The sequence below is a fragment of the Limulus polyphemus genome, unplaced genomic scaffold, assembly GCF_000517525.1.
Source record: "Limulus polyphemus unplaced genomic scaffold, Limulus_polyphemus-2.1.2 Scaffold3460, whole genome shotgun sequence".
NCBI classification, from domain to species: Eukaryota; Metazoa; Arthropoda; class Merostomata; order Xiphosura; family Limulidae; genus Limulus; species Limulus polyphemus.
This window is the reverse complement of record NW_013669070.1, coordinates 86,474-101,619: the sequence shown is the minus strand read 5'-3', so window position 1 is coordinate 101,619 and position 15,146 is coordinate 86,474. Positions and strand designations below refer to the sequence as shown.

Genomic DNA, 15,146 nt, shown 5'->3' with positions numbered 1-15,146 from the left:
TTGGTTATCTGTCAGTCAGTCAGTAGACACTAAAATAACGTCACAACGTTGTAATTCCTACAGTCGTGACGTCAGTAAAACGTGCGCTTGCCATGAATCACGAGAAGAAGTATGCACACTGTAGACTACAACACAGCATGACATATGAACTTCAAAAGCAAGAAATAAAAACATGTGTTACTCTTAATTTTGGTTTTATTTACTAAAATAACGTCACAACGTTGTAATTCCTACAGTCGTGACGTCAGTAAAACGTGCGCTTGCCATGAATCACGAGAAGAAGTATGCACACTGTAGACTACAACACAGCATGACATATGAACTTCAAAAGCAAGAAATAAAAACATGTGTTACTCTTAATTTTGGTTTTATTTACTCTTGACACAGAACACGTTCGGAGACCCTGTGAAAGTATATCTAGTATAAATATATGTATATAAAGTACATATATAACCAATCATTAATGCATTCAAATCTCACATGACTAAAATAAGGCAAAATTAAAGAATTACACCAGTTGCAGAACTGCTGAAACTATAAACTTGGAAGAGGTAACTACAAAAATAACACCGAAAAGGCTTTGGGAGTATCCTGTTTCTTTATTTAACTTCCAAATTGCAGGTCAAAAACTGTTAGGGAAGCAACTGAAGAACAACAATAAAAAGGATTAAGGCGTGAGTATTTAAGCCCACAACGTCCCACGCTGATCTTTCACCATTCGTGGCTGGTTTTGGGCATGATAGTAAGCTCATAATACCAATTAGGCCTGATGTACTTAAACCCACAACGTCTCACACTGTCTGTGGGCTGGTTGTGGACATTGTTATAATTCCATGATACCAATTACAAAATGAAACAAAAGTTCAATTATAAGGTTTAATATATTTAATCTAAACCAGAGAAAGACATTGCAATAATATATTGGAACTATAACACCTTTCCGTACAATTCGATAGCAAACAATATAGCATACAACTTCCACTCATGATACAAAAAAGAGAACTGAATTACCTATATTCTTATATATCGTGAAAATAGCTTTTACTTTGATAAGAATGTTCAAAAACAGTACATAATAGTAATACCAATTTAAAAAAATACATTCAGGCTATGTTCCAAACTTTCATCATAATATTATATTTTTATTACAAAGTATCTGCTTGATTTGTTGCGCCTTTTGTATATGTTCTCAGTTTCACGCTGTAAGAACCAACAGTAATCTCCCATCATCGCAGGATTCCATCGTCCTTGATATCACTGTTCCATTGTAGAAGTATCTAGGTGGAAACCCTTACCATTCTCATTGCTCACTGCACTTAGATCATTTGGAAAAAACTCTAAATGGGAGTGTAAGAAGTGCATCTTTGGTGACATTCTAGACCCTATCACAGCATAGTTTTCATCTCTATGATTTGTTAATAAGTTTTTGACAACAAGTGTGAATGATTTCCAGGCAGTAAGTTCTTTCTGATTGATTACTGTTTCAAAATCATCATCCATCAGCACTTGTTGAATCTGTTGCACCACAAAAATACTCCTTTCATTTTTGTTTCACTGATATTTATAAACTTGTTAGACAGATATCTGAAACCATTACCATCTTTGTTCATTCTTTTTACAACATTCTTATTGAATCCCAATTTAATGTGAAGTGGGGGCAGAAACACATTTTGAGGATTCAATAAATGATGATACTCGATATTCTGTTTCCCTGGTATGTAATTCTCTCTCATTGGCCATTCCTTCTTTTTTGAAATGATTTTTATCATCTCGGCTGTCCCCAAAACAAAAAAGCAACAATACTGATATACCTACTCTGCAGGCATAGCAGGAGTGCAACAACTATTAGATCACCACACATGTTTTACTTATGGTGATCACATTTGATGGCTTCAAGTATAATCTACATGCTTTGATAAGTTTCTTCCATGTTCACAGCATGAGGAACAGGCTTAGTGTTCCCATTGTGCAAAAGTACGGCTTTTAGACTAACTTTAGATGAGTCGATAGAAATATCTCCGTTCTTAAGAATGATGTTCAGTACCTAATTCTTCCATTAATGCATCAACATTTGTACAGAAACACAAAGTATCTTCCATGCTGTAGTTAAAAGCAAGACTTTGATGGTGACTTCGATAAATTGAAACTCTTGTTCCTGGAGCTAATAAATTCCATTGCTGTAAACGAGAGCCAACAAGAAGTTCCCCATGCTGCTGTGATAGAGACAAGTCACGAATCAGATAATTTAGCTCTTCTTGTATGATCAGATGAGACAGTTTATGTAGAGGTGCCAGAGGAATATAGTAACAAGATGAAGAGGCTGAAAATGATTCATTGTCTTCTTCACAGGATAACTTTTCTGTTTCCTGATTCGCTGATGGATGTGGTATTAGAAGACCATCCTCGTGAGGTATTTGTTTCATTACAAATGCAATATCTGGATAAGTAAAGTATTGTTTAGTTTTGCCTGAATATCCAGAAATATTAATCATGCAAAAGTAACAGCCAGTTAGATTATATTTGAGCTGACGCCATATCATGGGAACTGCAAATGGCATACTTGTCTCTACTTATTCAGCCACTGTGTCAAGCCAGATGTGCAAAACTGTACAATACATATGTGGAGCCCAATGTTTTTGTTGGTCACCAATTTTACACCCAAAATAGCAGTAGTAAGCTACCTTTACCTTGTGTGGGATGTATTTCCTTCGTGAAACTGGAATATATTTTTCCACAAATGTAGCAGAAATTGTTTGGGTGATTTTTGCACTATTGGACTTTACTTGAACTGGAGGCAGCCAGCACTTCAAATGATTTTCTAAAAATATATAAAAATTATGTTTACAGAACCAGAGTTTAAAAGTTTGGCAGAATTTGATTATATCGCAGGCATAATGTGAAGAAGAATATCGGACTTTTTTTTTTTTACTGTGCGCGGAGTGAGACAAAGTAACCAACTGAGAGAGTAAGAGGCAATGAGAAAGAGGCATTTGACTCCGCCCCTTTTATGTTCATTCGAGGGACTTCTCGAATATTCTAGCAAACTGAGCACTGAGGGTTTCGTGATTCCCGGGCGTAGCAGGTGAGCGTGGGAATGAAGCAAAAGTCGTTCAATTTACTAAATTTATAGCGAGAACAAATAGAATAGCCCCCAGTGGCAGAGCACAGACAGCCCTTCGTGTAGCTTTGTGCTTAAATCGAAACAAACAAATAGAATATATTAACAATATATATATGGAATTTTACACCAATACAATACAGTCAATGTTTGAAGTTATCAAAAATGTATGCCTTTTACCCATTAAACTGTTCAAGTAACCTTAATTTCACAGCATAAATCTATTGTACTGAGCTGATTTCGTGATATTTCACATATTGATGATAAAATGTTCAGATATTATGATAACTCAAAATGTAGAGCCGATGGACAAATTCTGACTACATTTTTGAAATCAGCACCATCATATTACCCCGAATCAAATGAGTTACCTCCAATTGCAAATTTTTTGTTGTCCAGTGTTATTTAATAACATAGAATTGTTGGACTATGGAAAGCGTGGCCAAAAAGGTACTTCCTGATAACTAATACTTTATCTCTGAAAGCAAGGTTTTATTTGTATCTGTTCTAGTAGTTGGATGGATAACACGAGACGTACCGGGTACAGTTTCGAATCCGGGGTCATCGCCAAGATTTTTGCGCTGGTTGTGAAGTAGAAATACACATGGCGGGCATTAAACAAACACAATACAACTGTCATTATTTGAAGTTATATAATAATCCTCAAATGTTAGTTTTAAATGTTGTAAAAGAATCTTATAGCTTTCAATTAGTGATTTATAGATAATACCTCTTAGGTCAAGGTCGATACAATACATATGACCTTAACCTTTAAGATCAAAATATTCTAACTGCCAGAAAACGTATCATTGCTAGGATAAATATTACTCATGTTCTCGATGTTTGTCACCGAACAACTAAAACTACAAATTATACTAACATCTATGACCATAACTTTTGATACCAAAAAAGTGAGAAAACCGAAACTCATCAGATTATGAAGGAAAAAAAGGAAGAAAACATGCAATTACATAATGAAACCTTCCATGAGCTTACAGGCTCGGTAAGTACTAGAAAATCATGATTTACTCATGTCGATTTAACACATGCCACACGAGCCAGCCCAGAAAGTTTTAGTATTGGGCCTAGGATGATCAACAGGAGGGGTGGGGGAGTCACTCCGGAAACCGGTTATTTAGGGTTATTTTGATAAATCTCGATGAATGAAGCTCGGCACAACTTCTAAAACTAAATATTAATGAAAATATCACACGATGAAATCTATATGGATGATACTATGGTGCTACCATACTGGGCATTATATCATCCTTCTTATATTTAATCTTCATTGCAGAAATTACATTTTCAATTTGAGAATCGCTAGGGAAATCATTTTGTAATGCATCTGCTTCAACTTCAACACTACATCTTTAGACTTTACTGTACTGTTAGTTCCACAAAATATTGAAACAAATGATTTTTTATATATGTGATTCCAATCCCTTTTTTTGAAGATAACGATACTATTGTGCCCGTTTTTTTTTTGTTTGTTTTTGTTTCTTAAATTTCGTTATCAATGCAGTAATCAATTGACGAATCTCCGATTCAACTGGTATATCAAATCGATTGAAATATATTTGAATAAGTTCTTCCCTCATCCGACCTGGACCCACAATTTAGCTTAATCACTACACTTAAACCATCACATGCACAACCACATCTATAACATTTCAAGCATGTTTCATTGCTACGTCGTTTTACTTTACATTTACAAGTAAACTCCGCCATGTTGGCTCTCATAGTCTTGGGTCAGGTCGCGGGTATGGTCCAGCGACCTAGATCTCGAAAGTAGTACCAAACGTCTTCTTTTTGTCTAATCAAAACAACCTAAACCTTTCCAAAATGATCCTTTTTTTATACCCACATCAAGATGCAGAGCTGGCTCGTATGGCAGGTGTTAAATGATTTTATGATACTGTTTATAAAGAAAAGATAGTTCGAAAATTTAAAACCTGGAGACTTTAAATGCATAAAATTATTAATATTTATGGGTTAAAATAAATAAATCACTAACTTGATACATACCGTATATTTCGAAAAGAAAAAGGCTAATCAGTAATACTTAACATTAAGATAATAATAATAATATGAATTAATAATTAGCAGTAAAAATATACTGTGCTATTAATCCCTATGATATATCTGATTTGTAATTAAAATTAAAATAATAATTACAATTCATTTACGTAATCTAGTTCACACCAAAACATTGTTGTTCATGCAACTGATGATATAAATAGCGTATCAACTATTACTACTACGTTTGTCGTATCCCAGCCAACCTGATGGGCCCTGGTGTTAAGCGAAAGGCCTTATCGGCTCTGGATATGACAGATATAGTGTGGTTGACAGATTATTACTTATTCATTTTGCTTTCATTCATAAGTTCTTAGAATTACATATTCAAAATCAATACTTTTTATTGGGTAACACTCAGTAAAGCACTCGGTGACACTGCCTTTTTAAACATTATATTAAGCATCCAAATACGCAAATTTACTTAAACAATAACACTAAGATACTTAAACAATAATAAAACACTTAACACTAATGACTCTTCATTTTAAACTCAATATTAAGTACACAAAGACTGAAATGTAAATAAATAACATTAAACACTGTAATGCGTTTGAAACCCACAAATAAACCTAATGAATAATAATGAACAAGCATTCAGTGACACTGAATGATAAACACCGTTTTACGTTTCACATAATATTCATCAAATTACCCAGAAACAACAAATGATAAGTTTGCAATCATGTTAAAGTAAATAAATAATAATAATTTCACCAAATTTTTGATGTCTTCTATTTTCTTAGTTTTTTTCTGTGATGACCGAACAAAGTTAAACCTAATGAGTCAATAGAGGTTTGTGTGGTGACCATAGATACAGGTGTTTTGCATTGTTTTCTTTGTTAGAAATTATAGAATACGTTTCATTCTAGCCGAGACATTGCGAACGCATATGAAAAGTTATCAACATAAATTCGCATAAAGTTTTAAGAGAAATGAAAAATTCACTAAAGAAACAAGTTAGCAATATAAAAAATACATTTAACAAGCTGAAAGTTTTTAAATTATTTGTTACTAGGAGTTTCACCAGAGGGCGCTTATGACTCCAGATAGTGCTTTGTTTATCATAACTGACGACATTGAAAATAACCAGTCCTATCCAGGAAAACTTGTCCACTACACTTGTAGCTCGAATAAAGTTACAGACAAAGAAGAGGTCAAAGAAGTGTCTGAACTGAAAGACGGCGAGCTGACCACTGAAACTACTCGGACACACCATCATGAAGAACAGGAAGATGATGAAGTACCAGAGGACGAGACAGACGAAGCAGCTCTTCCAGAGATCTCCAAAGAAACAACAAAAAATATCGAATACTATAAAGATGATGGTGAATTTGAAAGTTTATGTGAAAAGATGCAGCGTGAAAGAGACAAGAATATTATTCGAGAGACTTTTCCAGGTGGGAGAGATCCAGTAACATGGAAAACAGTAGATGTTGATGAAGAAGAGATGAATAGAAATAGTGAAACCACCCGCTGGCTGGAAAACCACTTTGGCTCAGAAAGCGGAAGTGACGTAGCTAAACCGACTAGAACCAAAGCTGGTGGAAATGTAATCAAGATTCAAATGACTAGTTCACCACGACTCGTCTCGTGGGACAAACCGCGTCTCGAACATCAGGAAGAGCGACCTTATAATAAGAATTTAGATGGAGTCAAGGAATCACAATTTATTCCCCAGAGAATTGCCGAGGTTCGTTCTTCTCGGTCCTCTCCTCTTCTACGGCCTACGTCTCCATCAAGCTGGCGAGAAAGTTCTAAATCTCCTACAAGTCCTGCAACCCCTTTAAAACAAACTTCTGTAATACAGACGCGCGAAGTAGTCTCTAAAATACCTCCAAAAACATACTACTTGGGCAATGATGGCACATACAAGCGGCATTACAAAGGTCATGAACTCCTGAAAAAACAATCAGCTGGTTGGAAATCAACACCGTCCATCAGGGATGATGTTTATCAAAGCTTAAAGAACGAAGAAGAACATAAAGTTCATCAACAAAGAGCCTATCGTCCACGGGATCAATCTCCAGAAGGATCCGTTCAAAGATCTCATTCTCAGAAGAAAGATAATAAAATATTTAAAGCGTGCGACAGTTCAAAGACGTCAAGAGAGACCTGTTTTCGCGGGGAGGATGTCTCAGTTTCTCAGACTCTTCCTCGATGTACGAAATTAATTGAAGACGGGCAATGCAATAGAATTTACAATACTCCTGAAGTACAAACGCAACGCAAAAACCAGAAGAAAAGTGATCTTTGCGTTCAGGTCGATTTGTCAGACGAAGAAAATCGACCTTCAACATTTCCAAGAAAGCCCTTTCCATCTCCAGTTCGTGGTTCGAGGAGACGATCTCCATCTCCAATTTATACTTCTTTTAATCAGAACGCAAAAACTTTGCCACGGCCTTCTGGTAAAACATCATCTTCCAAAGCAAGCAAACCAAGCACTCGTACTTCTGGGCATAAAGTTTCATCCTCTAAACCACCGGCTCAAACGTTCTATTTTGGAGACGAAAATGACGTTGGCTACCAAACCAGTAAGAAAAAACAAGGTGGAGAAAATCGTCAGGTCAATTCTTATGGTACTAACCATCGGTACTCAAACCAGAGTCCCTTCATCCAAAATGACTTCAGCTATGAAAGTGAGTACAGCCCTAGTTACCACGAAGGGCTGTATGCAATAGAAAAAGATTCTAGTGCTACTCAACGACGACCCAATTTCCATAGAAGCATGGGTGACCTAAGACAATCCTTGGTTCAAGACTTTGACCATCACACAAGACAAGTGTCTAAACAAGACTCCAAAAAGAACTTGCCTAGAACTGGAAGAGCCAATGAAGCGTATAGTCAACGTCTTGAATCCCTAGATAATCACAGTGAAACCTACGCAAAGGACAGGTATATGAACCAAAAGTATAGTCAATACCAAAACATCAATTGCAGTCACATTAATGCATCTATCACTTCTCAAAAGAATCATTCAGGGCCCGAAGTAGAACGTCATGGCTTTTTGCGAAACCATTTAGACTCCAGTGAACTAGACCTCACGTCTTTCTCAGATGAATCCAGTGGGTACAGGGAGAGCAGCAGCAACAGAAGACAGAGAAGAACTAGAGATGTGCCCCCACTCTTACCTAAAAAGTTAAGCAGTCTTTCTTCCACTCCCCCGTCTAGCCCAATACCTCGTCTCATTAAAATTAGCCAGTTGGGAAATTATGACGCCTCTTCAACCCCATCTCCTCCTGATTCTCCATCAGTATCTCTGAACAATTCCGCTCTTCTCCCACCCAATGAAAGTTTGTTTAGAAACAGCTCAACAGCCAAAATGAGATCAGACAGTAAATCGAGTGGCTATTCCTCGAGAGTCAGCAGCCAAACTCCAACCGTGTTTCCATTATCATCTTTTTCAGCACTGTCCAGCCCTCTGGAAATGAAAACTATGTCAAACCGTAATCAGGCCAAATGGTCTAAACAAGACACTGATGACTTCCCAGTGTGGAGCAAGAGATAAGAGTAATTCATATGAGTCCTGAAAAGATCAGCATATTGGATTATGCAGGAAGCCTAATTTTAATCTGAATATAGGGTCAGTCTCTTCTGTTTATTGAAGGTTCTCGGTAAATTTTGCATCACTATATCAGATTTCTTGTACGAGTTCTGTTTAGGTTTACTTTAGCACTAAGAAGATGTGGATTGGTCAAGTCAAAATTGTAGCAGTATTTCCTTGTTGAGGTAAGGACAGAACACGTTAATAAAAACGGTTGGAGAGAATTGAAGATAAAGTCTTTTTAAAAAAGAGACAATGGTGATATTTTCTCTATCTTTTTATCTTAAAAACAGTTTTTTATATATGGTATGTTGGGCATTGATAAATGTCTCAATGTCAATGGTGATACATTTAACAAAGTATATCAGGACATATCAAATATACAGTAAAACAAATGTGACTTTTCTTGTATAGATCTAGAAAATTGTTGTTTTCTTGTTTTTTTCTTACCACAAGCCGCACAATGGTCATCCGTGTTGTGTACGCTGCAGGGGTCAAACCTCTAATTATAGTGTTTTAAGCTCTCAAGCTTATCACTGAGACACCGGGGTCTGCCTGGGAAAATATTTTGCAGCGAACGTGTCTACCAAGCTCCTCACTTTAGAGCATGATGTCACGCGAAGTTTTCCATGCAAAATAGTTTCGTTTATCCTGACTAAATGAGATAGAATTTAACATTTTATCTGTTTTGTAAATTATCTAAAAAAATATTAGTAGCAGCAAATTAGCTGGTAAAGTTCTCATATTATCACACGCACCTACAACAAATTTCTTAAAAAAAGAAAGGTTTATAATAAAGAGTGTCTGAGCTCAAATAATTAATATGACTTTGTTTTTGTAGCAATATATTTTTCCGATTTGCGTAGACTGTAAAACGTTGGTATTATGTTTATCCGGCTTTCGTGGATTTTCGAATGTTGATACTAGACTTATCCGAATTGCAATCATTTCGAAATGTTGATACGAAGTTTACTCGAATTGCGTGCATTGTAAAATGTTGATCCATCACATTTGAGGAGAAAAAATTTTGTCAATGTATTTTGTATCATCAAAGCCATTGTTGAGAAATATAGTTTCGTATCCTTGTTCTCAGTGGCCAGCTTTACGAGTGTATTAAGTAAGTGTTAGCGCAACAAAAAATACGGTGTTAAACTTTTTTTTTCAAAAGTACTTGATTTGACAAGTTCGTACTGATATTCACCTTAGATCCATGTATCGTTATTATGAGCTTAATGGATGGTAATTCAGATAAATACAAATTATTTTCTACACTCCTTTTATGTCGAAAACTAGTATTTTTTTTAAATTCAATTAATTGTCACTTGTTTTTGGTTTTCGCTTCTTTAATTACGATGTAAATTTGAGTCTGAAGAATAGTGGACTTTTTAAACTAGTTATTAAGTCATATAGCCATTAAATTTGGGCTAGAAAACTAATTATTATTTCTTTTATGGAAAAAAATATTTGAGAGCATAGTTTTGATTATATATATAGAGAGAGATTTTAATTTATCTGTTTTACTGTTGTTTAAATTAAATACTGTCGTTAACTCCTAAAAAAATAGATATTTCAGCGAGTGTGAAATCTAAAGGTAAAAAGTTTAAAATTTTAAAGTTATGAAAAAACGCCATCTATACAGGAAGAAACTCACCATGGTTTTTTAAATAAATTTGTAATTTCTTTTTCTATCTTTTTGTTGTTAAAGCTGTGTATCCACTAAAATATTTGAAAAATGGTGTTTTATGTTTCAGCTTTCTTTATATCTCCGTAAAATGAATTTATAAAATCTTACCTTTGCTACTTAAACATTTATTAATATGTTTGTATGCGTCTTTAATGTAAAATCCACAGCTGTTAATTTTATATTTTGAAAGTAAGTGATTCTCAAATTTCCCTTTCATTCACTAGCCATGGTTCGACGAAAAATTTCATTAATGGAAAACTTTGTACAATTGTATATTATCAGTCATCAATACTTCATTTTATATTCCGTCCCCCGGTGGGACAGCAGTAAGTCCACAAACTTACAACGCTAGAATTCGGGATTCGCTTCCCTGGGGTGGGCACAGCAGTAATCCAATGTGGCTTTGCTTTATTTAAAACAAACAAACAAACATTCCACGTAAGAGCGCTACAGCAATTACATTTCCAAGAGATGCAGGTGCTACAGTAATTACATTTCCAAGAGATGCAGACGCTACAGCAATTACATTTCCAAGAGATGCAGACGCTACAGCAATTACATTTCCAAGAGATGCAGACGCTACAGCAATTACATTTCCAAGAGATGCAGACGCTACAGCAACATCTCTTGGAAATGTAACAGGTGCTATAGTAATTACATTTCCAAGAGGTGCAGGCGCTACAGCAATTACATTTCCAAGAAAGGTAGAATGTTTAAGATACAATTCATTATTACCTTCGAGATCTACTATTTTTAGTTATCATCTTAATAGTAATAATCTGTCAGTTTTATTGATTTCAGAGCCTTCGATAAGAAATATGCCATAATAATCACGTGTCATCGATGGGGATTGTGGGTAAATGTGTATGTCGCTGTTGTGTAGAGATAATTTACTATGTAAAGGTAGACATTTCAGCCGTTTTATTTGCAGATTTTTTATCAAAATAAATTTGTCTCTATGTGACCTACAACGAACATTGTTTGTACGTAGCTAACCCTAATATCAAACTGAGATTAGACGTGGTACTTCGGTGTGGTTGTGGTGATCGGCACCTCCTTACCTCCACATTAGACTACACAATCACTTGTTATTATGTTTTTACTATCTAATACAAATCTACTAACGTCCTGGACCAAGCGTGGCCTAGTGGCTAGCATGCCAAACTAGAAATCTTGGGGTCCATGGCTCGCGTCCCGTTACCGGAGAAATGTGCTCCGCACTTTGAAGCCACGAGTGCGTTAGTAGAGTTAAGATCAAATCCCACTGTTCAATTGGAATAACCTAAGATCAGGCGGTGCTCGCCGTTGGCCAGTTGCTTTACCTTCAGTCTACCAGTTCCAAATTAGGGACAGCTAGTATAGATAGCCTTATATAGCTTTCAGCGAATTTTCAAACCAAACAAACGCCCTATGTTTCAGCTGCTAATCTCTTGCTGTCTTCCGAAAAAGAACAGTCTTTTGACTAAGGATCCAAGCTAGGTTTTCTTGTTGGAAGATAAATCCACTGGATTGTATCCCTGCCTTCCAAAAAGAAGATATAAACGGTTTCTCACACCTATATTATAAGCATTTTTTTATGGGTAACGGTGTTGCAACCTACATTAAAAAATACTACGTGAACCTGTACACCCAAACTTATTGGCTAGTTGAGATCACGAAATGCAAACTGAAAATATTTTGTGGACACCTTGCAAATACTTCAATCAAATCTCGGCAAAAAAAAGTTGTAAATATTGTTAGGGTAATGTTTTGGTTAATGGTAATCTTTTTTTCTTCAGTATAAATTTTTAATCTCTCAACTATCTCATATGCTTTTTTTTACATTCACTACGACTTTCTGTTACAACAAAATCGAAAATAACCGATTTAGATTTACAAAAGATTGTTCAAAACACAATAAATAGCTTCGACAAATATTGCTAGATGCTTCAAGAATCCAGGCCACTGTTTTCTAAAAAAAAACGTCATATTTAATTATTATCTTTTTGAGAAAGTTCACACACCTTTGTCACGATATCAATACAAGGAACCTTTAAACTCCTTTATCTGTGGAGAATTACTTTTGATCTATAGGTTCCTCCTCTGCTGTTATGTTATCGTTTTATATATTATATACGTTACAGATTTCTTTTCTTCTTCACCAATGGTAAAATTTAAAAGATAATCTGTGACGTAGAAGCCTAATTCATTCCCTGATTGGTTGTACTCTCTGATGTAGACTGCTATTTTGCCCATTCAAGGCTCATCAACACAGCTTCGGTCAGCAAACTAATAAAACACAGTTAATCCTCTTATAATGGTGATGCGTATATAAGATTTAAGTGGTTTTGAATTCACCATAAAGTAATCTAAGTTAATTTAGGTTACTATAAGGTGCATTCAAAAGGACTCAAAAACTCCCGATTTATGTATTGTTGTAAAAATAAATGTATCTTTCTACTTGCGCGCGCCCCAGTGGCACAGCTGTACGTTTGTGGACTTATAACACTAGAAATCATGTTTCGATAACCGTGATGGTACAGCACAGATAGCCCATTGTATAGCCTTGCGCTTAACTACAAACACACTTTCTACTTTCGAACCCTAGCTGTGAAATATACAGCTTAATAGAGAATAAATATATTAAATATAATTTTTCAGGTTAAAAAAGGCACAAACCGAATTATAATTTTAAGTATTTAGCGATTTCTGTAATTAAACATTGTTTACAATATTTTAAAATACTTTCATATTTCACCAAATGTAATTTGATTTTGTAGACATCTTAAGACTATAAAAATGTATGGAAATAAATGATGAATAAATTCGTTTCACATTTTATGTGTGTTTGCTGTTTGTCTACAGGTTATTTTCCAATTCTGGCATTAACTGTTTCAACACAGAATAATTTCAAGAACTTTCAATAGAAAACTTCATTAATATTCAATACATTTATCTATTATTGAATATATGATTGCTCACAATTTTTAAAATGATTGCTGCCAATTGAAATAAATTGTCTGAATGACACTAGATAAAGCCACATAAATAGTACTCCCAATTTGGCCCTCTCAAAGAAGGATCTACCTTTCGAAAGCACTCGGGGTTATAGGATTTCTTATTTTTATATAACCAATATGAAATTCAATTTTTTTTAAATTATGAACAGGTAAATAAAGAAGGTAGTTTATAAACAAAATAAATTTCCAAACACTCGCACGAACTTATATATTGAATATATACTTTTATAAAATCAATGGATATTTACGAGGAGGCTGTAGTTAGTCATGCGCCAAACCTTTTTTTCTGATTCTAGAAAGCTGTTTTTTCATTATCTCGTATACTTCAGGTATTTGAATTATTATATTATAATCCATTTTTTAAATATTTTCGTCACTACTGCTATGAGTTAACTTTTTTGTTTTTATGTCGGTGTTATTTTGACCGAGCAATAAACTAAGCTGGTGGTTCTGAGTGAAAATCATACCAGCTGTAACATGCACTATAAATGACGTGGTTGGACGTGGCTAGTGGTAAGTGTGCCGGGCTACAGATCGAAAGGTCCAAACCCGCCAATTTGACGATAGACATGCTCCACATTTTCTGGTGTGGCTGCGTTGTACAACTTACAGTTAATATTCCTATTCGATTAAGACGATGGGTACTGCTGACTATTGCCTTCCTTCCGGTCACAAGTTCAAAATTAGAATCAGTTGTGCCTAAACCTTTGGATTTCTGACCTGACCGTTAGGTACATGTGTGTCCTATAAAAAACTGTTCAGGTTGAAACTACAAAAGACACTAGATCTCGATTGAATGGTATAATAAAATAAGTGTTTATGGTTCAATAGTATGTCAATTTGTAACCTTTATTTTTTTGTTTCTGAATTTCGCGCAAAGCTACTTGAGGGCTAGCCGTCCCTAATTTAGCAGTGATAGACGAGAAGGATGGCATCTATTCAACAAAACCCACCACCAACTCTGGGGTTAATCCTTATCAACGAATACTGGCATTGACCATCACAGCTGAAAAAGCGAGCATGTTTGAGGACGGGATTCCAACCCACGACCCTCAGATTGCGATTCGAGTGCTCTAACCACTAGGCCAGTACAATCCTTTAAAATATTAATTGTAAAGAGAACGGACGAAGGTTGACGCAGTGGTAGAGCTCTAGTTTTCGCTGCTGGCGAACTAAATCCGAATTTTGCGATACCACAAACTATTTGTGGTACTTTAACTGTGAGTGGGATATAAGAGTTACAGTCAATCCCTTAACGTGGATGTTGGGTGGTAAGATGCTGCTGACAGGCTGCTTTCCCTCTAAACAGTAGTTCAAAATTAGGAACAACGGCAGATAGTCTTAGTAGCAGTGGCCTAACCATAAGTACCAGAAAAAACACCAGTATAATCAGTAGGTCACTTCCACCTGGCACATCTACATTACCTCGATGTCCAAACAACTTTTTGTCCACTTGATATTTTTCCGAAACAGTATACATTCCTGTGTCTGATATTTCATGGTGAGTGAAAACAGCACTTGTTGATAACCTTTTGTGGGAATTCGGAGAAGTAGGTGGCTCAGTTGTAAGCTTGCGGGTTTATAAAGCTACAATTCAGTTTGATTCTCGAGTTGAGAACAGCTAAGAAAACACATTCTTCAAATAACCGCTAAATTAAAAGAAAAAACAAGGAAGAATTAAGGAGTCTTAAGAGTGACGAGTATCTACGGTAGAGATTCACAGTC

The 15,146-nt window shown here is 35.5% G+C and overlaps 1 protein-coding gene across 1 annotated transcript in view; it reads left to right on the top strand.

Annotated features, from left to right (window-relative positions):
* LOC106469387 overlaps nucleotides 1-10,022 on the top strand; it is a 33,996-nt gene extending 23,974 nt beyond the window's left edge. The window contains exons 5-6 of the mRNA XM_013929878.2: nucleotides 4,035-4,121; nucleotides 6,213-10,022. Of these exons, the coding sequence (XP_013785332.1) occupies nucleotides 4,035-4,121; nucleotides 6,213-8,702 (2,577 nt within the window). The 3' untranslated portion in view covers nucleotides 8,703-10,022. The remainder of the gene's footprint in view (nucleotides 1-4,034; nucleotides 4,122-6,212) is intronic.
* The last annotated feature ends 5,124 nt before the right edge of the window (nucleotides 10,023-15,146 follow it).